The sequence below is a fragment of the Solanum tuberosum genome, unplaced genomic scaffold (genome assembly GCF_000226075.1).
Source record: "Solanum tuberosum cultivar DM 1-3 516 R44 unplaced genomic scaffold, SolTub_3.0 scf00189, whole genome shotgun sequence".
Lineage (NCBI taxonomy): Eukaryota > Viridiplantae > Streptophyta > Magnoliopsida > Solanales > Solanaceae > Solanum > Solanum tuberosum.
The window spans coordinates 579,729-604,790 of NW_006239113.1; the positions used below are offsets into that span (position 1 = coordinate 579,729).

The 25,062-nt window shown below is 31.9% G+C and overlaps 4 protein-coding genes across 4 annotated transcripts in view; 1 reads left to right on the top strand and 3 right to left on the bottom strand.

Annotated features, from left to right (window-relative positions):
* LOC102600383 (uncharacterized) overlaps window positions 1-4,115 on the bottom strand; it is a 7,538-nt gene extending 3,423 nt beyond the window's left edge. The window contains exons 1-4 of the mRNA XM_006354980.2: window positions 3,165-4,115; window positions 1,299-1,415; window positions 863-969; window positions 444-561 (exon numbers count right to left, since the gene is read on the bottom strand). Coding sequence (XP_006355042.1) covers window positions 444-561; window positions 863-969; window positions 1,299-1,415; window positions 3,165-3,726 — 904 coding nt within the window. The 5' untranslated portion in view covers window positions 3,727-4,115. The remainder of the gene's footprint in view (window positions 1-443; window positions 562-862; window positions 970-1,298; window positions 1,416-3,164) is intronic.
* Window positions 4,116-12,333: 8,218 nt separating this feature from the next.
* Window positions 12,334-15,485, top strand: LOC102589249 (polygalacturonase At1g48100). Its single transcript, XM_006355025.2, has 6 exons — window positions 12,334-12,803; window positions 12,899-13,066; window positions 13,890-13,934; window positions 14,019-14,226; window positions 14,339-14,420; window positions 14,789-15,485. Exons 1-6 carry the CDS (start codon window positions 12,354-12,356, stop codon window positions 15,294-15,296), a joined length of 1,461 nt encoding a protein of 486 aa, XP_006355087.2. The 5' UTR covers window positions 12,334-12,353; the 3' UTR covers window positions 15,297-15,485.
* Window positions 15,486-16,182: 697 nt separating this feature from the next.
* LOC102600714 (protein OBERON 3) lies at window positions 16,183-19,613 on the bottom strand. The gene is made up of 2 exons (XM_006354981.2): window positions 17,831-19,613; window positions 16,183-16,619 (listed from the first exon to the last, which is right to left on the bottom strand). The coding sequence occupies exons 1-2, from the start codon at window positions 19,353-19,355 to the stop codon at window positions 16,540-16,542; spliced, it is 1,605 nt and encodes a 534-aa protein (XP_006355043.1). The 5' UTR covers window positions 19,356-19,613; the 3' UTR covers window positions 16,183-16,539.
* Window positions 19,614-20,370: 757 nt separating this feature from the next.
* LOC102601287 (probable xyloglucan endotransglucosylase/hydrolase protein 27) lies at window positions 20,371-23,386 on the bottom strand. The gene is made up of 4 exons (XM_006354983.2): window positions 23,168-23,386; window positions 22,483-22,583; window positions 21,959-22,167; window positions 20,371-21,138 (listed from the first exon to the last, which is right to left on the bottom strand). The coding sequence occupies exons 1-4, from the start codon at window positions 23,346-23,348 to the stop codon at window positions 20,637-20,639; spliced, it is 993 nt and encodes a 330-aa protein (XP_006355045.1). The 5' UTR covers window positions 23,349-23,386; the 3' UTR covers window positions 20,371-20,636.
* Between the last annotated feature and the right edge of the window lie 1,676 nt (window positions 23,387-25,062).

Genomic DNA, 25,062 nt, shown 5'->3' on the forward strand with positions numbered 1-25,062 from the left:
TTGGGGCCCCAACCCCCCCCCCCCCCCCACACACACACAAAATCCTAAAACAAAATGAAGCATAGAAAGAAGCTAGCACTCAAGGAAGACGTTTCAGATCATTCACGGAAACAGCCACAAGATGCTCTAGATAGAATCATAGAATAAGTGAGACTGGTTTGTTTTTTCCCATGTTTGCCAACTCACAAACTTTTTTCTCATCTCCAATCCAACCCATCCCCCACCCGACAATCCCAAAACATCAAAACAAAATGAAGTGTAGAAAGAAGCTACCACCCAAGGATGTTTCAGATCATTCACCGGAACAGCCACACATTGCTCTACATAGAATAAGTGAGACTGGTTTGTTTTTTTCCATGTTTGGCATTCACAAACTTTTTTTCTCGTCCAAATCAAGGTTTTTTGACAAGTGCCACACTCCAAACACAGAATAAACAACTTACCAGGAAGCTGTCCTCTTCTACCAGCAGCTCTCAAATCATTTACCAAAGTAAGCAGTTTTGACACTTCTGAACTGCTAAGCAATTCCTCGTAAAGTTTCATGCCATCAACAACATTAACCTACAGAGGAAACCGCTGATTCTTAGCCTATGAACAAATAACTTCGCATCTTGAGCCAAGTAACTATGTCAGATGAATTTCACAAATTGCACCAAGAAGGTGCTAATATGAACAGTAAAAAGAACTTTGGCTCCCTTAATTATGCAGGGAGGTGCAAAGGTCAATAAAAGTATTTACATTATACACATCCTTCAGATTACACCAAGAATACAAAAATCGTAATGTCCTAGACTTCACAAAATGCACTGCTGTACATTTGTTCTGAAGTTGAAAAACAGGAAGCTGTAAATTTTAACATTACCGGTTTTCCATCGTATATCTCTGTAGCAACAAAAGTTTTTGGTACAACATTCTGCTTCTCAGTTGGTACTTGGATGGAATGGGATTCGCTCTCCACATTAGAAGACCCTTATAAAGTAAACATGCAAAATATTACTGTCTAAGGAATGTAGTTAGCTTAGATAAATGAGTAAAGCATAAGCACTACTATATCATCTCACACCCATCACAATCAATTTCCACAAATACAAACTAAAACAAGTAGAAAACATAATTCCCTTGATGGAATTGGTTGATATGGCTAATTAATCCAGTCTTACTTTCTTTTCTCGTTTTTCTCTTTGGTGGACAAGTAAAATGGTTTATTAGAACATTCCAAAACACAATGCATCTCTAAAAAATGTTGCTCTACAAACAAATAGAAAGTAGGATCTAAATCAGAAAAATAAACTACATACCTTCAGAGTTTGAATCACGTTTATCATCAGTTTTGTCTACTTCACCTTGTGAGTCGCCAGCTTCTGTGCAAACTGAACTCTTCACTGAGCTATTTGCTTCTGGGTTTGCAGCCAATTCTGTTCCATTGAAAATGCACAAGAGCGAAAATCACTTTCTAGGTTACAACACATAAGAAAAGCTACATGAAAACATAAAAAATCTGCATTTAAAACGGTGAACAAATTTTGGTTCATATGGCTGTACTTCAATCTGATTCTCCCATTGGTTTGTGATGATGTAACAGTAAAGAAAGTTATGCAATGTACAAAACCCAAGAGAAAAGTCCGCCCGCATCAAGTCAGAGGGATAACTTTCTTCCAAGTTCAGAATAATATCCTTCACATGATCAAGTGGTATCCCCACAAACAATCTGAGTAAGCATGATCTTTAGGTACCAATGGCAAACTGAAGCATTCAGCTTGGATACAAAAAATAAATATGTATAGGATATGCCAAAAATATTTTTTCATTTTGAAGCACATTCAAGTAATTTGAGGCCTGGAGTTATTATTGAAATATGAAGGAAGAGACAGCATGCTTCACACCCCAAGTGTGACACCGCATAAACAAAGTAGATGAGGTTTGGTAAGCACTAAGCACAATCATATGAAGACAATTACAGGAATTCATTAGCTTTGCCTCAATCAAAGTTACTAATATCAAGATTCACATCATCCTAATTATCTTGGCAGAATAATCTGCAAGACTAGATTAAAATCCATACCACAAAATGCAAAACTAAAATCCTCTTTCCAGTGTCCAATTGCATTATTGCAGGCAAATTGCATACCAAAAAATGCAAAACTCTAGCATCAAAATCCATACCACAAAATGCAAAACTCCAAAGTTGCTAATATGAAGATTCACATCATCCTAATTTCTCTCGCTCCTTCTCCCATTTACTTACAATGACAATAAAATCTCTAGCATTAGAACTTCTCTCACTCACTCTCAAATCTCAATCGCTAGCACACATCAATGAAAGCAATGCCTTCTTCTAGTTTAACATTTAGATGTGCTCCACTCAACCATACAGCTGGTTAGTGATACCCTTGTAACGGTCAATTAAACTAAGCCAATGTGAACAGTAAACTAGCACAGCAAACACTTCTAAACCAGGAAGCAACTGAAAGGACAAAAACTACTACCTCTTTGTGTAGATAGTTACCATGTGGAAGTCACTAAGGGCTCGTTAGGTTGGGGAAGAAGTTATCCTAGAATTGTTATCCCACCCTCAATGTGGAATAAACATAACACTACAACCCCGGGATAACTTAAACCTCAATTTTATCCCAACCAAACATTGGATACTCATCCTCAAATTAATCCCAGGATTACCTATCCCTTATCCGTCTTACCAAAATAGTCCTAAATGTCCAAATTCATAGTGATGATTTCACTTATTCGAAAGTAGCAATTTTGGATTGGAAACAAGTGGCACTCGATCTCTTTCCATCAATTAATATACTCCATCACTAAGTAGATTTAACAAATTAGATTACACTCTAATTAAGGGAAATTAACAAACATCATTATCATTAAATGGTGATATATCCAAATCTCTACAACCCATGATTACCAATTAGCTAAATTATTAATAATAGCATTGTCTTGTCTCCTAACCAATAAATGGAAAGGAACTAAGATTCTAAAATTCAACAATTTTCTAAATAGATAATCAATTGCAAGATAGTAATCACTAACAGGCCTATAGAATCCCATATCCTTCAATCAATAAATTCCAAATAATTTCCTTATAAACACAAAGTACATATACCATATCCAGTAAAGGCAAAAAAGGAAAATACGCCATTCGGACGTCTCACCTTTCTTCTCCCCTTGCTTCACTTCTACAACATCAATCTTTTCAACCCCATTGGTTTTACTGTGAGCATCCAAAGAAAAATTCTGACCCTGACTCTCTTTTCCATCTTTCAATCCCTCACTTTTCCAACCCCCTCCTCCTCCTCTAGACCCATTCCTCTTTTCCACCTTCTTAACCCCTCCATCAAAACCCTTTTGCTGCTTCATCCATTCCACCTGGTGTAATGAATAGATCACCTCAGCCACTGAATGGTACTGCTGCATATGGAGCACACTATTCCAATTAGCCCTCCTTTGTTGTACACACCCAATCACTCCATCATACTCACCAGGCTCCCCTACTAACCTAAGATGATGACACAACGCATCAATTATAGCATTTGATGCTGCAAATTCCCCTCTTAACCACGATATAAACCCGTCCCTCTCATCCACTTGCTGGGGATGAAACCATTGCTGTTGATGCTGATGCTGTCGCGGCAGTGCCACCGCCACCGCCTCTCCTCCTACTCCATTGCCGTTCATTTTCTCCGGCACCGCCACCGCAGCATTTCCCGATTGCATTTCTTGATCACTTAGTGAAGAAAAAAAATCAATCAGAAAATGTTACTATCTACTAATATAAATAAATATTCTAGTATATTAAACTAAAGGGGCATCAAAAATCAGCTCATTTTCATCAGATCTGGAGAAAAAAGAAATGGGGTTGTTGAAAAAAGGCAAAATAAATGTGAAAAGTTTGAATTCTTGGTCACAACCCAGAAAAGAAAATATGGGAATGTGTGAGATCTGAAGAAGGTCACTGTGTGACTGTGTGTGAAGATCTAGAAAAGGTTGAAGATGATGAAGAAGAAGAATTTTGGCTTATTGAGCACGCGTATTTCTGGTCCTAAAAATGGTGGTTTCTTTGTGGCTTTCTGTTTTTGACTCGCTCTCTCTCACTCAACGAATTCCACACTTCCTTTTTGTTTTGTTTCACATCTTTTGACTACTAGACACGTATTCTACGTGACATAATATATATAAAAAATGTTATATGGTAAGTTTACTTATTTTATTTTATTTAAATTTAAGTGTTTATTTATGAATATTTAAAGTTAAAGAACTTAATTATCGGATAAAATTAAATTAAAAAATATATTTATATATTATACTTTCTTATTTTATTAAGATCCAATTAAATTTGATGATTCAATTTGTATCGAATAAGCTCTATGTTAAAGAGAAGTTATTTCTCAAATAAGTCCGACTAATTCAATTTGTATCATATAAGGTCTACTTAAGAGGAAAGTGTTGTATTGAGTCTGGACTAAACCTGATTAATCTAATTTATATCATATAAGATCCATTTAAGAGAGCACGTTTTAAAGTACGACACGTTATCCTTTAGCTTGTTTTTAGGTGTGCAAAGTAGATAATTAAATTTATATAAAATTGAATAAGTAGAAACAGGCGTTTTACATGGTAATTCGCGTGAGATACACTAGAATTTATTTATTTTATGTTATGTAAGATGCGTACGGCTACTTGCCCAATTTTATAAAAGTTTATGTATTTGTTTGTGTATATCCAAAATTGAAGGACGTATCAGCTGAGGTCAAGTTAAATGACACGTTTCTGTATTATGATTTAGGCATAATACATAAATATGTCATTTAACTTGACCTCAACTAACATTTATGTTCTTCAATTTTAAGTATGTGTAAGCTGATACTAAAACATGTACTAGACAGACGCATTCTACGTGGTAATTTGTGTTCTTTGTGATGTCCTACATATAAGACACACATAAAAGAAAAGTATTCTCTCGACTAAGCTCAGTTAATTGAATTCGCATCATATAAGACTCGTTTAATCGACTAATTAGTTCGACTAATCTAATACAAAGAAGTCTGCTTGTCTAGTGACTCTAGAGTCTAGTCTACAATGTGAATTGGACTTGGGAGTGGGTTTAGGGTTTTGAGGGAGGAAGAATATTCTGAAATAGGATGGCTCCATTTTTCTTTTTCCTTAAATTATACTTTTATAATAATTAAATAGGTATTGATGATGGAAAAGCGAAATAGAATGTTTGTGGTTTGATTTGATTCGATTTGATTTTGCAATTTTGTTGGTGTTATTGAATATCTTTATTGTATTATTTTTTAGTAATGGATAAGATTTTGATAAGTCAATTATGTTTAGTACAAATAGAACAAATTGATGAACATATTATGAAAGAATTTTTTTGATAATAGGTGATAACTATTCTCTTAATTTAATAACGATATTTCATTCTTATATTCTTTATAGCTTAAAATTTTAATAAATAAACAAGAATATGAAACCTAAAAAATTGATATACTCTCATTTTTTCAAAAAAAAAAAAAAGATGAAGAAGAAGAAAATATCAATAAAACACTATGCCAAAATAGAAAAGGGATATTCGAAAACTATAAATAATTTGAATAATTGACTCATACAAATGACATCAACTAGTTTTGGATTGAAGTGTCTTACTGATATTTTGTTCTATATATTTGATAATTCCCTCTCTACAAAATTGTCCCAACCTAACTTTGCCATTTAAATAGAGTACAATTTTGTCAAATGATATCAAATTTAGGAGCGTCTAGTTTGAATTTGTGCAGGCGGGGCGGATCTACAATATGACACATGAATTCACGGGAACTTAGTAGTTTTTGTCTAAAAATATATATGTAATAAGAATTTATATATTGAATAAATGAATGCAAAAATTTAACTATTAATACATTTTTAACTTGAGGTATTAAAATTCATTAACTTCAAATCATAAATTCGGTGAGAAAAGATTTTTAGTATATCTTTCAAACTAAAAAGGGTAGGCTAATTAGTCCTTAAGAGTAAATATGTAAGGTATTCATTGACTTTTTGGTAGTTTAATTTTTTGGTTTCTCATTTGTTGTTCGTTATTCGTATTGGAGTTTGACTATATTTAAATTTGTGTTGCATAGGACCCCATTCGGGGGGAAGCGCTTTCTATCAAAAAATTTTCATATCAAGACTCGAACTCAAAACCTGTAGTTAAGGGAAGAACAACTTCATTCAATACACCACATCCTTTGATAGTTTAATTTTGACATCTTGCCAATAATAGATTCGTTTATAGAAGTAGTAGTTGTGGTACAATGGTAGGACTGCTTCATCCTTAATCAAAGGTCTCGGGTTCAAGCCTTGGGTATGGAGAAAATCATGTTGATAGCTCCACCCTCAAATGAATCCTGCAATGCGCGATCTGAATTTAGTCAAGGCTCTAATGCGGGTTCCAAACATCAAGCAAAAAAAAATAATTATATATTCACAAACATATATAACAATCACTTATTCACTCTATACATGTGAAATATAGAAATATTTGTCTGCATATGTGTCATTAAGTTGTCATTTACCTCATCTAACATGAAGAAATCAAGTGTATTTTTTTTTTATCTAGTTAACATCATCCATTCTAGATGGAGAAAATGATTTGACATAACCATTTATAATTTGAAATAGAAAAAAATAATCCTATAAAGATTTCTTCTGTTTTATTACTAACACCTCACTTAAATGGTTGTTAATATAATTTCATAAAATATTTTTTGAACTATATTATATATTATTTTGTGCATATGCATTACGTAATAGTGATTTCGATTTAATAACATATCTATTGTTTGGTTGATTGTATTGCGTATTTAATTTATAGTTTATACTAATAATAACTATGAAATTTACTAAAATATATATAACTGTTGTAAATATTAAGTTTCAACAATTATTCATAAAAATAATTTAAAACAACTTTTCCTCTGATTAATCACCAATTATGCCTTGTAATATACTAAATTATTAAATTCATGCAATTCCTATTGAAATTCATCAAGACAAGATTAATAATAAATAACAATAATAAATACATTTATAATGAAACAGAGAAATAATGTATATGATAGAGTAAAATAAATAGAAACATATTTTTCTAGAAAAAAATATTGAGATAAAGATATCTGAAATAAGGTAAAAGTGGCTTTAATGAAGGACAAAATGTATGAAGCGAGACTAATATGGCTTGTCTATATATGTGCAGATAAGATGCACGCATTGCTAGTGTGGATGTGTGAGAGGTTGGTTGTGGGTGATTTCATCAAAGGTGGAGGTAGGTTGAATAAGTATTGAAAGAGGTGATTAAACATAACATGATAATGCATCTCAGCTTATCGAGGATGTGCCCAGAAATAGGAGGTTGTGGAGGACACTGATTAGGATAGAAGGTAAATAGATAGTAGAGTGTTATCTCGCTTATCCTTCCATACTAGTAGTCCTCATTACTCCTGTGGGATTCTTCAATTTATGTTAGTATTTGCTATTTTTTACACTTCGGCTATCATATTATTTTATTGTAGTTATTGTTCAAACTGAATATTTGTCATCCCTTCATAGTATTTGGCCATGACTTTAGTATTTTTGCCATAATTTTTTCACTTCCGTTATTTCTTTTTATCGTATTACACTTTGAATTATTTTTTCTTGAGCCGGAAGTCTATCAATAATATAATTTCTCAACCTTCAAGGTAGGAATATGTGTACACACTACCCTTTTCAAACCTTAATTTATAAGATTACACTGAGTATGTTATTATCATCATCGTCGTCTTCCTTGTTTACCTTTTGATTGTACGTATCTTTGACATTTAAGGACACTTTCGCATCCGTTACCTATATGCTTGTTTTTAACTTTTACGTTGGGTGTTAATATTAAAAATATTTCAAAAATTAAAACATAAGTTTTGTTTAAAAACAACTAATTTTCTTTAAGTTTTATAAAATTAACAAAAAAGGGTCAAAATTATCTCTAAACGGTGTGAAATAGATTATTTATATCCTTCGTTATATTTTAGGATAAAAAATGCATTTGCCGTTATCTCAAGAGAGCACAAATATCCTAAAAAGTTAACAACCTAAATTTTAGTGATGTGATAAGTCACATGGGACTAATCCCTCCACCTTAAGTGTTGTCTACTAGGATTCCCATTAAATTATGAGGTCATTAACTCTGACCCTAGTTATAACCCAAACCTTAATTTAATGAAAATCCTATTCGACAACGCTTAGGTGTTGGAGGGATTAGTCCACATGACTTGCCATATCACTAAACATTTGGGTTGTTAAACTCTTGAGAGTATTTATGGTCTCTTAGAATAACGGCGGAGTATTTTTTTTATCTCAAAATGTAATGGAGAATATAAGTGATCTATTTCGCATAATTCAGAGCCAATTTTAACCATTTTCCATAAAATTAATACCAAATAAAACTCATGGTCCAAATAGTTTTCCTCAAAATTTTAACCTAAGTCGTTTGGAATAGTAAACAATTATTTCTTTCGGAATATCAAATATTTTTTAAAAAATTAAAAGGACCTAGAGTTAGGTGTACTTCTGTTTAATAGCTAAAAGAGTGTTCTCCTATACTTAGGTAAAAAATTAATCTCAAACATGCTTCTTATCATTTTTTGTTTATGATAAAAGCAAAACATGTTGCACATGTTTGTTTGTTTGTTTATTTTTGTCAATATTTGGTTCATTATCTAAAAGGAAAAGACTTCTTAAAAGAATTAAAGAAAGGTCCGTGACAAAGTTGTCCCCTCTCATCATCTTTCTATTCACTGTCATAATGCAAATAACATTGTAATAGAGATGTTGTTCATTCACTTTGGGCCATGGCGGCGAGTGCTCCTAAGTTCATAGAAGCAAATTAAAGATGTAGAAAAAGAAAATTTTGTTGCAAATCCATAAACAAATTTTCATGAAATATTAGTAAAAATAGAAATTTTAAATGCAATAGGAAAGAACGATGATGTATCTCTCTATCAACATCTTCTCAATCAAGTTTGTTGCGCTGAGCTTACTTAATGTGACCTACATTTTTTATGTGATTTATGAACTATTATATAGGAGTATATTTATTGATGCACTGCACCCAAAAAATAGGATTATGAATATTTTTTTGGAAGAAAAAAGAAAGAAATATTGTAATTGGGTGAGTGAACCTTCATAGATATAAGGCACTCACTTTCAATTAGGGTATCAAATGACCTAATATTGACTTGATTTAGTTGTAATGGATGTGAATTTGTACCTCTATTTAATTTGTGTTTACGTATATATAAAGAATTATTATTATCTTATTCTATGGGTGTAAAAATATAATATGTATCTCGATGTTAATTGTTGACAAAATTACATTAAATTTTGTTATTAGTTTTCATAATATATATATTTCCTACATCGATTGTATTAAGTTTCTAAATTTATTTGATGTATTCTTTCATATTAATTAAAATTATATTATAAATCTATTTCAACTAAGTTTATTCTTCTCCTTAATTCAACGAGATTCCTGTAGGCCTTTTTCCAATACTAATTGGTAATGATTTCTCAGTCATGAGAAAGAAATAGTTTTAAACAAAAGTTTGGACAATTGGGCTGGGCATTTAAATTTGGGCTGGAGCAATAGAGCTTGGAAGAAGTAAGGATGGCTAAAAGGCCCAAAAGTAGTTATTCAAAAACATCGAACATCGAATTGAAGAATCAAAATTATAAAAATGTTAAATCGTAAAACAGACAAAAGTTAAAAGAGCTTTCTTCTTAATGTTTTCTTCTTCTATAGACTGATTTTGTTGTGTAGGATGTTTGTACTTTGTAGGCTAATATTTCTATTCTTAGGGTTTCGATGAACTAATTATTGTGTGGTTGTGAATAAATCCGTAAATTTTTGTTATATAATACTCTATTTATTTGACTATATGTTATTATTAAATTCAATTACTTTTGGCATGTAATTGTTTGTGTCCTATTGTTTGAATGTACTTGAAAAAGAAATTTAGATCTGTCTTATAGTCAAATAACAATACAAATTATGAAATTAATTTATCTGTTTTAGAATCATAACAAGAATATCGTGATTCGATTGTGACCCTAAATTGAAACTAATAATGACCCTAAATTATTTTGAGAAAAATACTTTAAGAACAACATCATTAATTAATAATCGGAAAACACTAGCTATCAACCTTAATTAGTTCAAGGTTGATAGTATAGTATCAAACACATACTTCAAAGCCAATACATAGCGACAAGGATCATATATAGATATATCGAGTTTTAAAGTATGGTTATAATAGTATATGTTTTATCTTGCAAAGGAGAGGAACAAAATATGACTTAGGTCAAAATTAAAACATAATATCAATGTGATCGATATATCAATTATGAACTCGTAAACCATGTTATATATATTCATTATACGATTTCTTAGTGATCTCTTGTATCGTAAAATATTATTTTGAAAATATTAATGAAATAATATAAGTGTGTCGGTTGTGTGACACAAAAACACAAATAAGTGTTAGATTATATTTAGTTTATGCACCCGTGAATTGCTTATTTATTTTGTCGTCCACCTAATATATGCTTCCTACTTCCATGGCCACAAGACACTACACAACAATATAGAGTCACGAGACCTATTTTTTCCCACTTTTCTTTACATCCAAATCATGTTCACTTTTTAATTAAGATGAGAGATAAACCTACCCTTCATTACGAGTTCGATCGAATTTAATAGTTATGATAGAATTTTCACTAAGTTCAAAAAATTGAAAATATAGTATATGAGATTTGAATTTGGAACCTTAAAATTAATTTTGAAACCCCTAAACTGCTAAGAGCATCTGCAATCCTGTGTTCAAGGGATTCGAAATTTGTATATATTTATATATACACTAAACATATATAAAATAAAATACCTTATGTATATAGTTTAATCTTTAGCCGAGGAGGTTCGGCCGCGTGAACACTCTAGGGTGGTTTAGCCGCATACAATGATGGGTGGTCAGTTGAAAATTCTTTATCGAAAAATTATATAAAGTATATAAGTTATACGTTGCTTTTTTGTATGTATTTATTAATTCTTGAACACCCTTAGTGAATTTTTTTATTTCACCAGTGCTTACCCCTTTCCTAGATCTACTCCTCCTGATTGAACAAGTAAAAAATTATTAATTTAATATTTTAATAGCTTTAATTTTAAAAGACTATAAACTCCGAATTCATAAACTTTAAATTGTGATTGCGCCTCGTCTTGTTTTCTTCTATAGTTCATTTTCATGGCCTGATAACACCAAGATATAGCAGTCGGAGTAACAGAGATATTCTTTGAGTTAATCTGTGGCTATGAAATCTGGTTAAGTGTTAGAATCAACCATTTTTTCATAAAATTGTGTATATATATATATAGCTATAAATTGTCTCATTAAGAATAAAAGGAGAAATTTAAAATTGAATAGCTATTAATATAAAAAAAATGTCATTATTTTTTAGACCGACTAAAATAAAATGTCACATAAATTAAATAAAGGATATATTAATCTTATATATGGAACAAATGCTTCAATTAATTTTGAAACAATTAATACATTCGATAAAAAAAATTTAGATTAAATAAAGGTAAACTCATAAGTTTCATTACATTTAGTAATACGTTTTAGGTTCTTTTACAAGATACATTTATGTTTAAAATTAAACAAAATTTCAATTAATTTTGAAACAATACACTTAATAAGAATTTTGATTTTCAAATGTGAATCCATAAGTTTCATTACATTTAATTTATACGTTCTAGTTTCTTTGGAAAATACATATATTCTACAAAATTTATTCATAAATATTTGAGAAATACATTGATCAAAAAGTAAAATTACCTATGTTAGAGTACTACTTATTTTATGACTTAACTGAATCGGAAAAATAGAGTTGTTATTTATTCTTCTGTTTATTTATGGATTTCGAGTTTCGAACTCAAGAATAGAAAAGTGATACGTGGCAAAATAATAGTGGTGTAAGTGGGACCCACAAGTTCAAACGTTAAACAGTAAAAGAGCCTCTCACATGTATGACCTGGCATTGTCTCACATTATTTTAAAATTAAATTTTCTCAACAGTTAATATTCTTGTAGACAACAATGTATTAATCAACCTATACTCGACACGTGTCCCCTACCTTTTTCAGTATAAATTTACAGCCTCATCTTCATATGTCTCTTGCCACATAAAAAAACACACACACACACACAAAGTAGTACAACAACATTAAAGTTTTTTTAAACAAATTTTAGTTATTTTTTCCTTCAATGGAGAAAATATTTCTTTTACTATGTCTTATTATTATTATTACGAGTAATTCTATCAATGTTGATGCAAGACATCACATTTCCAAGAAAACAAAGAGCAAAAAAGTTAATAATGCTCCTAGTCCTATCGAAGGTAGCGTAAACGAACCATCACCATCACCAGTATCACCACCAGTATCACCAGTTTCTTCTCCTACTAGTAATGTTGTCCCGTCCGATCCGAGTTACGGAGGGGGCCCCGCATTGAACCCGGAAGAGGACTGCATTTTCGATGTCATGGAATATGGAGCCGTCGGGGACGGCTCCACGGATGACACCGAAGCGTTCATCGCGGCTTGGAAAGCCGCGTGTCAAGTTGAATCCGCGGTGCTATTGGCTCCCGCGGACCGTATTTTTATGATCACTTCTACTATTTTCTATGGTCCTTGCAAGCCGGGACTCGAATTTCGCGTAAGAATATACATACATAGTTCTTCTATCTGTTTCAATTTATACGACAAATATTTTGTTTTGAATTGTGTTTGGTTAATTTTTTTGTGAAATAGGTAAATGGGGTGTTAATGACACCAGAAGGACCAGATTGTTGGCCTAAAAAAGATAGTAAAAGGCAATGGATTGTGTTTTATAAACTTGATAATATGACTTTTACTGGTACTGGTACTATTGAAGGTAATGGTGAAAAATGGTGGGAACTCCCTTGCAAACCTCACAGGGTAAGTCACTTTATTGTTTTTTGGTTTCGGTTATCCTATTATTTTGTTGTTGTTTCTGCTTAGTGCTATTCCGTCTTTTATATCGTTTCGTTGGAACGAGGGTGTTAGGGAAACAATCTTTATATTCATTTAAGATAAGAATAAGGTCTGCATATCTGTCTTTATTCTTTTTAAACCCCGCCTATGAAATTACGCTGTTGATGTTGTTGTTTTAAAGAGTCTCGTGAGTGCCCTTCTATCTGTTTCTATCTCTATTTTCTAATTGAATTATTTGTTTAGAAATAGGATTTATCTGATGTATAGTTTCATTTTTGGTCTAATTCTATTTTCAGATTTAGAAATAATTGAATTTTAAATTATTTATTTATCGTAGCAGAAATATTTATGACTTGTTTTAAGTCGTAACTTATTTTTTGTATCCGATAAAATATACTGCATTAATTGAGACAGTGAAAATATCATTTATTAGAGATTAATAATCAAGTTATTAAATGGTGTTTTTTAACTTACTAAATTAAAATGTCATTTATTAGAGATTAACTATCAAAGTTAGTAATAAATAGTGTTTATGTACTGCAATTGTCTTTTAACCAACTAAATTAGAATATCATTTATTAAAGATTAAGAATAAATGTTACTACTAAATAGTTTTACTTACAATTATCTTTTAATTGATCGGTTTATGTAAATAATTTTTTATACTATGATCAGTGTACAAAACTTAAACTCGAACAAATATACTCATATCAATAAGCATAAAGTCAGACAATTCTCGTGAATATATGTATGGTAATCAGTACAATTTCTTTTTGTCAAATTTCAGGGACCTAATGGCTCAACTTTACCTGGACCATGTGACAGCCCTTCTGTAAGTTACCTTCAACCATCAAAATTCAATTATTTTAGTTATCATGTAATGACTCTTTTAAAAAAAAATATATATTTTTAACAGATGATAAGATTTTTCATGAGCTCAAATTTGACGGTGCGAGGTTTAAGAATACAAAATAGTCCTATGTTCCACATGAAATTCGATGGATGCGAAGGAGTACTGATAGACCAATTATCAATTTCTTCGCCTAAGCTTAGCCCAAACACCGATGGAATTCATATCGAGGACACCAAGTCTGTAGGAATCTACAACTCCGTCATAGCTAATGGTACAAAATGAACCTTTAACGTTAACGATATGATTCGTTTTTTCTTAAATTTTGTGTTGAGTCAAACAGTGGACGAAACGAATAATAATAATGTAATGTATGATTGTGTCAGGGGATGATTGCATATCAATTGGGCCTGGCTGTTCAAATGTTGAGATTGAAGCAGTCACATGTGGGCCTAGTCACGGGATCAGGTACTTTATGTTTCTATTTTTTTTCTTTCTAAATACTCAATTTTTATAATATAAACTTATAATATAAAGTATAAATAAATAAATAAATAAAACATACAAAAAGCTGAATCTTTATTTTCCTAATTAGTGTAATAAGGACAAGATCTGTCTTTTTGTATTATAATCTTCTTAATTAATCATGTCAACCTATTTTAGAGTAAATCAAATATTTTTCATCTGATGTTCTGTACCGACTTTGAAATCCGATTAATTTTCGTTTCTCAAAAACAACCTCGCTACCTTCACAAGGTAGGGGTAAGGCTGTGTACACACCACCCTTCTCATACAACACTTGTGGAATTACATTGAGTATGTTGTTGTGTGTGCAGTATTGGGAGCCTAGGGGTGCACAATAGCCAGGCATGTGTGTCGAACATAACGGTCCGCAATGCCATTATTCGAGATTCGGACAACGGAGTCCGGATCAAGACATGGCAAGGAGGTTCAGGATCAGTAACAGGACTATCATTTGACACAATTCAAATGGAAAATGTGCGCAACTGCATCATCATAGACCAATACTATTGCCTCTCAAAAGGCTGTCGGAACGAGACGTCGGCTGTAAGCGTGGGCGACATCTCGTACCGGAACATCAAGGGCACCTACGATGTGAGGAGTGCCCCCATACACTTTGCCTGCAGTGACACTGTAGCCTGCACTAATATTACAATGTCTGAAGTTGAACTCTTACCACATGAAGGCGAGCTCATGGAAGATCCTTTCTGCTGGAACGCTTATGGAATTCAGCAAACGTTAACGATACCTCCCATTGATTGCTTGCAAGATGGAATGCCACTGGCAATTGGAGAGGCTGTTGACTATTCCTGCAGTATCTGATGATCAATTGATCGATCGATCGAGGAGTTCACAAATGCTAATTATAGCTTTATGTAAAGTTTACTTACTAGCTAGGCTGGTTTCTATCTCACTTATACTATTTTGTACTAGCAGATATGGTCTATTTTAATGACCTATTGTCTGTACTAGAGAATGAAATGTCTACTAATAAAATGATTAGTTTGAAGAGCTTCTCTATCCATCATTTCCATCACAATTTCCAAAAATCAACAACTAAGAACTGTGTAGCGCGCAGAGTGGACACATATAAAAGGAATAAGATGAAAGAAAGAAACCAACAAATGCAGAGAGAGTTAAGATTTACCGCAGAGATATGCTCCCGTTATCTGTAAGGACGAAAAATACCGAATCTAACAGTTGAAATTACAAAGAATAAGGTTTAGTTTGATACTCACAGTGAAAAAAACTGGATGATGACATTGCAAGTGCCTGGAGGAAAGTAATCACCTTGCTTTATGCTGCCCTTCCAAGACATCTCGGTAGGGGCCAGCATAACAGTTCGACAGAATGCAGGTTGGGACTTTGATAGTTAATAAGGAAGGAAAAACAGCAGGCTATTTCCCCTTTTAGAAGTCATTGGCAATGAACATGAACAAAAGCATCAAATTCAAATCTTAATGTCTTCAATGAGGGAAAAAGTAGCTAGAATTATCACAACCACAATGCTAGCAACAACAACATACCCCGTGTAATCCCACAAGTGAGGTCTGGGGAGGGTAGAGTATACACAAACCTTACCCCTCCCTTGGGAGGTAGAGGTTGTTTTCAATAGGCCCTCGGCTCAAGGAAAAGCATATCAAATCAGTTACTAAAGGAAGCATGACAAATCATTCTGAAAAAAGGAATAGTAACTACAACAAAATAATGCAACAGTCGAAGTACAAGAGATTGTATATAGTAAAAGAAATCAAAGGACAAGAATCTACATGAGAAATACTACCACAACAACAATGCTAGCGTTTGACAAAAAAAATATCCTCATTAGAGCTAAGAATTGGGGATCACAAAAATAAAAGTTAAATTAATTAGAAAATCAAACTTAAGAGGGATCCTCACAATGCTTTACAAACTATCATATGTTTTCTTTCCCCTGAAGAGTTCATCTTTCTTTTATGGTTGAACAATTCATCCTCGATCATTCTATTAGACTTAAGAGGGCTCCTTGGCATCATTTTGATGATGATCAGCAGTAATCTACCTTTTCTTCCATTTGAAGAGCTCATTATGTTGAAGGAAATTCATCAGCCAGAGGGATGGATGCAGGAAAACTGGATAAAAGAAACTGTGACAAACCATCCGTGTCTGTTAATAACAGAAAATCAGGATTAGTGGAAATGTGCCACAGAGACATGAAGGTTAGCAATCAGTGGCTCATTTTGGATCTCATATAGTAATTGATAAATGTCAAATGGTATAACACTGGGATAAGCCGTAAACTGAAAATGCAACACACTGCAAATTAGAAAATAACATAGCTATGTAGCTTTAACATATACTACAATTGGTTTTTGTCTTACTCAAAATTAATATCGTAAGGTAAATGATTCGAAACCTTTTAATGAAACCATTTTTGAAGTTATAAGTAGCACTGTAGCAGTACAATGACATTTCTGTTTTGTACACTTGGAGCGATAATGTTATACTGGATTTGATGCACTTGAGCCGAGGGTCTTTCGGAAACAACCTCTCTACCTCCATGAGGTAGTAATAAGGTCTACGCACACTCTACCCTCCCCAGAACCCACTTCGTAGGATTTCACTGGGTATGTTGTTGTTGTTGGAGTGATAATGTTCTTGTTGATCACCAATCTGTATATTCAAAAGCTAACTCTTCATACTGCACAAGGAACTTATCATCTGCCTTCTAAAAGGAAAACCGTGCATTTTAGTCGCTGAAAATCTCAAAAAATGTCATCTTCGGTGCCTCGGTTTTTAGCTTTCGTATATAGAAATAACTTTTGAAACAAACAAAAAGAGGAGGAAAACTAAGGTTTCTGTCATTCCATAATTATTTCGTCTTTGCAGTTAAAAAGTTAAGTTTGTTGGCTCTAAACAAATTCCACTTCAAATACTTCTCTGATTAGAACAACTCAATGATCATCATTCTTCTTATTACAAATGCCAGCAGCACTCTTCCTTTCCCAAGGGTAACAATCAAAATTTTAATTTCTTTTTCATTTCAAGAAGCAGACCTCTATTGTCACAGCTAATGCCTTATTAAATTAAGCTTATTTACGTATATGATCAATCGCTATAATTTATAAAGACTAGACATACTTAATCACATAAATTCTAAACTACAGACGCAATGCACAACCATATAAAAGGAAAAACTAAAAAAAATACATAGAGAGAGACAGAGTGATAGTTAAGCTTTAATGTAGAGATACGTTCAATTATCTGTAAGGCCAAATAAGTTTCATTTCCCACCATTTTGAACTCTTCCATTTCCCATTCATACCAATCCAAATTCAACAGAAATTGCAAAGGATAAGGTTTGGTTTGATACTCACATTTAAAAAAATGAAAGATGAAATCGCAGGCGTCTGAAGGAGAGATCATCTTTTTCTCAAGCCTGTTACGCAACCCATAAGTTATAGCATGCAACTCCTTGCCTTTAAAATCTTCACTCCCATTGAAAATTTTTCGAACATAATCAAGCTCTTCTATTAGAGTTTCCTCACCCCAGTCCTTTGAACAATGCATGTATGCGTCTCTAACAAATCCAAACATTTCACTAGAATGACCACAACCAAGACAGTGAAGTTGCATTTCAGTTGTTCCAGATGGCCCATTGATACTTGGACCTGGCTTTATAAGATTTCTCTGAACAGCGCAAACAGCATGACACCAGTGTGAACATCGGTCACAGCCTACCCAACGACAAGTATTAGTGGCATAATCGAAGTTAGAACATACTATACACATGCATACAGAGCAGAATCCGTTGTTTCTCGAACAAATTTTGCATTTACAATCATCAGCAGGTAACACACTTTTGCATCGTATGTTCCGACACCTTTCAAGTGAAAAAATCTCAATCAATTCAGTAACTTGAAGGTGATTTTCCAAAGATAAGAAACTTCTATGACCCGTTTTTATGGCAACAAAAATTTGTAGTTGAGTCGTATTACACTCTAAGAGAGTCTCAACAGTAAGATCAGATCTCCGATGAAGCATATTCTGAAGGCTGACCAAAAGGTCTTTCTTCTCAGGAATTGCAATTAGGCTTCTCAAGTAATCCTTTGTTGATTCAACCATTTTGTCAGGAAGCTCCTGCACAAAATGAGCCATAAGAGGAACAGACTCTGAAACTATCTCCGCAAGGATTCTCTCAGGCCGAGAAAATTGGAGTAATCCTCCTACTTCCATACTCCCTCTAACTCTCGAATCACCTGTTGGTTTTGCAGGAAACTCGAATGAGAAATACGAATTGCTATCCGAGCTACTGATCCTATCAACATCATTATCCTTACTGACCTGCAGTCTACAACTTAAAGCTAAATTACTTCCACCAGGATGACCTGGCAATGTACAATCCCTTACTTCAACTGGCCTAAACTTGCTAAAAACCGACCAGTTAACTCCCTCCCTGGAATACTCACTATCCTCTTTTGAACTCAGGGTAAGTGAGTAGCTAAGGTTATGGGAAAACGGATGGGAATAACACGACGACAAGGACCCATTCCTGAAATACCCAATCCTTGTGTTGTTATTTGATGGTTCCACTGATTGTAAACTCCTACTAATGCTAGGGCAAGATAAAGAAAGATCAAATATTCCATCCTTTAGCTTCTTTTCTCTAATTTCTGCCTGAATCTCCTCATTCTCAGCTACCCTTTTAGAGGAAAGATCAAAGATTCCATCTTTTGATATCTTTTCTGTAATTTCTGCCTGAATCTCCTCATTTTCAGCTACCCTTTTAGAGGAATTCCCTTTATACTCATTTAACTGAAGAAAATTCCTATCTACCAATATGTTGTTTTCCTCATTCTGATCATCAAAAACAATTTTTTCTTTACCCTTATAACTAACCATATTTCCCCTCAAAATAATTCAAGAAATTCTTGTCAAAAACTTGTTTACCTGGAAAACCCAGTTTGGAATTTTCAAAACAACAAGTCCCTAGCAGCCATTTTGCATTTGATATGCCATGAAATTAAACACCTTTTCCTGGAAATCTCCCAAATCTATTCTCAGAAAGCAAAATTGAAAAATTTGGAGCTAAAAGTTTCCTAAAAGTTTCTTCAGTTTATACCCGTCCCCCGTCTTCTCTCTCTCTCTCTCCCCCGAGAATAGAGCTAGAAAGGATTAAGGGGTACTGAAATTTTTTAGTTATTTATATATAATTAGAATATTTTCTTTAGATAGTTGAATTTTTTTTTTTTTTTTTTTTTTTTTTTTTTGTGTTTACCTTTTATGTTTCGAATCCTTACCGGAATTTTGACTTCATAGGTCATAAAGTTGTTTGTTACTATTGATTTCCTCTTAAATTAATTTTTATGTTATATTTTATTTTTTATTAACTATTGTGTAATAATATTTATAAGAAATATATTATGTATAATTAAATTTTAAAATATTTATGATAACCATCATTAATGTCATGTGTAGTAACTTTTGAGTAAGAAAATTTAAAAGAAAAAATATTGTGTTTAAATAGTGTTCATCATCTATGATCGTTACTTTACGAGGAAAGACGATTGGTATTTGCTTTTTTTTTACATTCACATTCCTTTTGTTTATACTTTCCATGTTCCTATTTATATGTTACTCTTCTTAAAAATAAATAATCCTTAATATTTGTTATTTCTCAAAATTAATGTATACATGATTCTATTCTTTCTATTTTACCCTCCTTCAACCTCCAAAAATAATGTATTTTTTAAGGATCCAATACAGATGCGGCAACATTTTTTATAATACCAAGCAACTTAGACAATAGAAATATTCCTAACATTTTACTCATTTGGAAATTGAAGACCCCTGCCTCCTCTACAAATGCAACAATGTTGTAAATATGTAACATCTAACGGTATGTAATTAACCGAAGTTCACAAAAAAATCATCACCAAATTGAATAAATAATAGAATCCCAAATAGTACTAAACATCAACAAAACAAGCTAGAAATATATATACATACATACCCCATCATGATTCATGAAAAATATATAATAGTACACTAAATAGTAGTAAATACTAAAATCCCATTTACCTCTCTTTTCTCTTTGTATTCTCTATTCAGTGTGAAAAATCACCATATCCTCAATCAATCTGGACACAAAATATCAACAAGAAACTACAATATCCTTCTTTTTTATTTCGCGGACGTATCTTCCCTCCTCGATTGCCTCTGGTGGTGTCGTTTGTTGTTATGACGATGGACACCACCAAAGGTCACGGGGTCAAATCCTCGGAGACGATTAGCTTCCTTAGGATCAATTACACATTCAGATAGAGGGACATTGTATCGTGTCCGGTCATAGCAGTATGAATATTGCAAGTGCTTTTTTCGAAACCTCTCCATTTTTCGTCTTTGATCAGGGGATATTTCAGTTGGAATGGATGCAGAATCCTGGACAATGTCACATTTGGGAGACAATTCAATTGGATCAACTGCACATCCGTGGAGGACGAAATCGGAGAACTTGGTGACGTAAGGGGCATATTTGTAATTGACTTTGTATTTTCCCCCATTGGTAGCCCAACTAGAACCATCCCATATTGTAGCATATAAAGACATTGGCTTAGAAGGGAAGTCCCCACCCATTGCTTGTGTCCTCTTGATCTCTCTTATAGGTACATTATCTACATAAAAGCTGCAAAAAAATGCACAAAAACAAACAAAATATAATCAATTGTTGGATAACAACGACATACCCAGTGTAGTCCCACATAATGAGGTCTGGGGAGGATAGAGTGTACACAGACTTGACCTCTACGTACATATTAAGAGGGTGATATGTCATTTTAATAAGATGTATAAGGTTAGAGTTTAAGTTGATCATACAAAAAGGAAGAAAACTCTAGCTTTAGTACCACTTGAACAAGGGATGACACTTGCATGGAGGCGAATCGAGAATTTGAATATGATATATTCTGTCTTTAAGGTTCTTAGTAATGACCTTATTGTACTTTTGAAATTACGAGTTCAGATTATAATGTTTATTTGTTAATTTATTTTTTCCACATGTATATTGTGTTGAAAATACTGGATTCAGTTGAACGTGTAGCTACGAAGCTACATCTGTCACTAACACTAAATAAAGAACAAGACACATCTATTAGGAAATTACTATATTTTTCATCATAACAAATAGCATAAAACAAGCCCAAAAAACAGGACAAATCATTTCCTGCAAAGCACTTAACCAAAATCAAGAAAAGCAATAAACGGTCTGGTCTAGTGGTCAATGAACTAAAAAAAGGTTACAAGAGACTTCGATTTCAATCTTAATATAGATACTAAAGATGTTAGGTAAATTTCCCTCATCCACTTAAGTTTTGGGCAAACTTATCCGAAGTACTTATATTGGTGGGAGATAACATGTATTTCATGATTAATGACAGACTGACGGTGTGTGAAAGCTGGCCCGACACTGTTTTCTTTTAAAAGGGGAGGTTGAATTAGGTACTTACATGATGTGGCTGTCAGTCCAAAGAATTGTGTATGTATGAAAATCTTCAGTTGGATCAAACCAAAGTCCATATCTTTCTTCTCTACCAACATTTGTGCTACCATTTCCATAAATATTAGTTTGAATTCTCCAATTTTTTGCTCTAATATTTCCCAAGAACTCAAAGTCAATTTCATCATGATTCTTCTCAAACATGTCTCCATTTGACATCTGTCAATAGTAACAAAAATTTTTAACAACAATAACATATTCAGTGTAATACACAAGTAGGGCCTGAGATTTGAAGAAGATAGAATATACGTGAACTACCATATAAATTAATTAAGCCATAATCTTAAACTAATTAAGATTAGCTATATATATCATCTTATTATAATTATTTTAACTATTTTTATTTGGTTGTGAAATTACTATAACCCTCCTCCTTTATCAAAACTTATAGTCTATCGTTATACATTGATTGAAGGGTCAGTTAAACATATTCAGCGAAAATATACATAAATAAATTATTTGTTTTCAACTTACATAAAATGCAACAACCACTCCAGCAGTGTAATCTTCTGGTAATTTAATAGAAGCACTGAACAAGCCAAGAAGGTACAAGTCTTGTGATACAAATCCAGCTCCTGCAAATTAATCTATTAATTTCCAAAGAAATAAATTCCCTCAAAATAAAATAACTAGTAGTACTACTCATCTGTTTCAATTTGTTTGACATATTTTGACTCGACATAATATTTTAAAATTTATAATCTTAAATATATCGTAACAATCATGTAAAACTAGAACAATTTTAAAACATGTGATCTTAAATATACATCAATATATCCCTCAATATAAAAAGTTCTATTCCATATTAACTGAATTTGTGAAGCAATACACACATTTTAAGAAAAACATTCAAGAACATCATTTAAACCATAATTTCCACTATTGCCCTTGGTGAAATCATAAATATAACTTTATAAGTTATGTAATTTATCTCGTAGAAAATATAAAACTTCAATAAATGAAAGGGCAAATATGAAAAAAAAATCAAACATCCATCTTGAACTTTAAACAATAAAAAAAAATCAAAAATACATTAAATATAGAATTCAGTAACTAAACCGAGTTATGAATTCGATGACTAACTCATAAACTTCAACTCCTGGCTCCGCCCCGAACATAAATAGTGTCAAACAAGTGAAAAATAAAATAAAATATGAACCTGTTCTTTCATCTAGAGAGATATGAACTGATTTTTCATCTTGAAGGACCATAAGATTATCATGACCAAAAAGTTGTGAATATCCTTCATGAAACGGCAATGTTTCGAGCTTTTCTGAAAATCCAGAAACTAATACAAGAACATAGCAAAATATAAAAATTTCCAGAAGAAAATTCACCATTTTTTAAAAAAAAATTTAAAAGGGAAGTTGGAGCTTATTATTATAGAGTTTTGTGGGTATTTATTTAATTTTTTGTAGTGTCGTATAATATAAGCAAAAGAGAGAGGGAAAAAAGTGTTTTTATGAGCTGTACATTGTTCATATAATATGGACAAATAAATCAGTTGGAATTTGGGAAAAGAGAAACGACAAAAAATATATATAAAAAAAAAGGAGTTGTTATTATTTGTTTTTTCCCAAATTAAGTGGCTAGTGAAAAATGAAGAGAAAATATAAGTAAATGGATAGAATATACACACGAAGTTAAAGAAACCAAAAAAAGAATAAATTTCCTTTTATGTGGTTTGTTTAATTGGAGAGAAATGGTGGGAATTTTTTTTCTCTTATTTTAATAACTTTTTAATTTTAATATATTATGTCGTAAATTTTTTTTTATTTTATTTATTTTTTTAGTTCCGTGCAAAGTAAAGAGCAGACAAATAAATTAAAATGGAAGGAGTAAGTGGAAATCATGTTTTGGATTTCGGTTTATGTGCCAATGATTGTTTTAGCGGCGGCAATAGCCACAATAAAAATTGAGAGATTATCAAAAGAAGATTTCGGCCAAAAAACTAGGATATATTTTGAAAAAATCAAATTTTCATCGAAGAGAAGTCTATAATAGAATAAATAGGTCTACAAATAAATGAATCAGATCAATTTTCTTGAGAAAAGTCACAATTGCCACAAGCAAAAGTGTTAGTAATGAGAAAGGTTAATACTTGCTCTGTTACTCGAGGTTAAAATTTATAAATTATGATACGTGTATAGAATATACTTAATGTGTACAAGTCTATTTTATCGATGTATGATAAATAATACCTCGAGATGATTGAAGTTGGATAAAATTTTATGTGATTTGGTAAATAAAACAGAAATATCATTATATTATTAGATTACTTTCATACTTAAATAAGTTTTGAATTTTATTTTTGAGAATGAAACTCTATTTGTCAGAAAATATTTTATTTTTTAAAATGAAATTTATCGCTCCTCATTACAGTTACAGGACATCGGACAAAAAATTTAGAATATATTTATATGATGTAATAATTTGTTAATAATTATACAAATACTCCTATTATTATTGAATTAATATAAACTGAATATAGACATTTGTAAATCAAGCGCCGAATACATAATTGAATAATTGGTGGTCCAAAAAAGTGTGAAAAGTCAATTTGTTCAAGCCATAATTTAGCACACAAGTAAAGAATAAAGTTTACCAAAAGAAAATAAATGTAAATGTTGACTTTTCTTCTTATGAGCATTTTTTATTATTATTATAAGATGCTAATATTATCACAAACGCAAAGCTAAGGCAGTGTGTTCGATACGAAAAAAATATTAAATTATTTTCTAAGGAAAAAAAGTTAATTTTATTTTTATTTTTTATGTTTGATATATAACTAAAGAAAAATATTTATATATAATTTAGATAAATATTATGAGAGATGAGGTTAACATGATTAATATTCGTTTTGTTTCATTTTGATTTTTCTATTTTGACTTAGCACGTTTTAAAAAAGTAATTAATTTTTAAAATTTTATGATCTTAAATTTAAAATACGTTAAATGTATCAAATACTTTTTAATTTAGTAATCTTAAACATGTCATGTGAAAATTGAAATTAAAAAATTATTGAAAAAGAAAATGACATTTTCTTAAAACAAA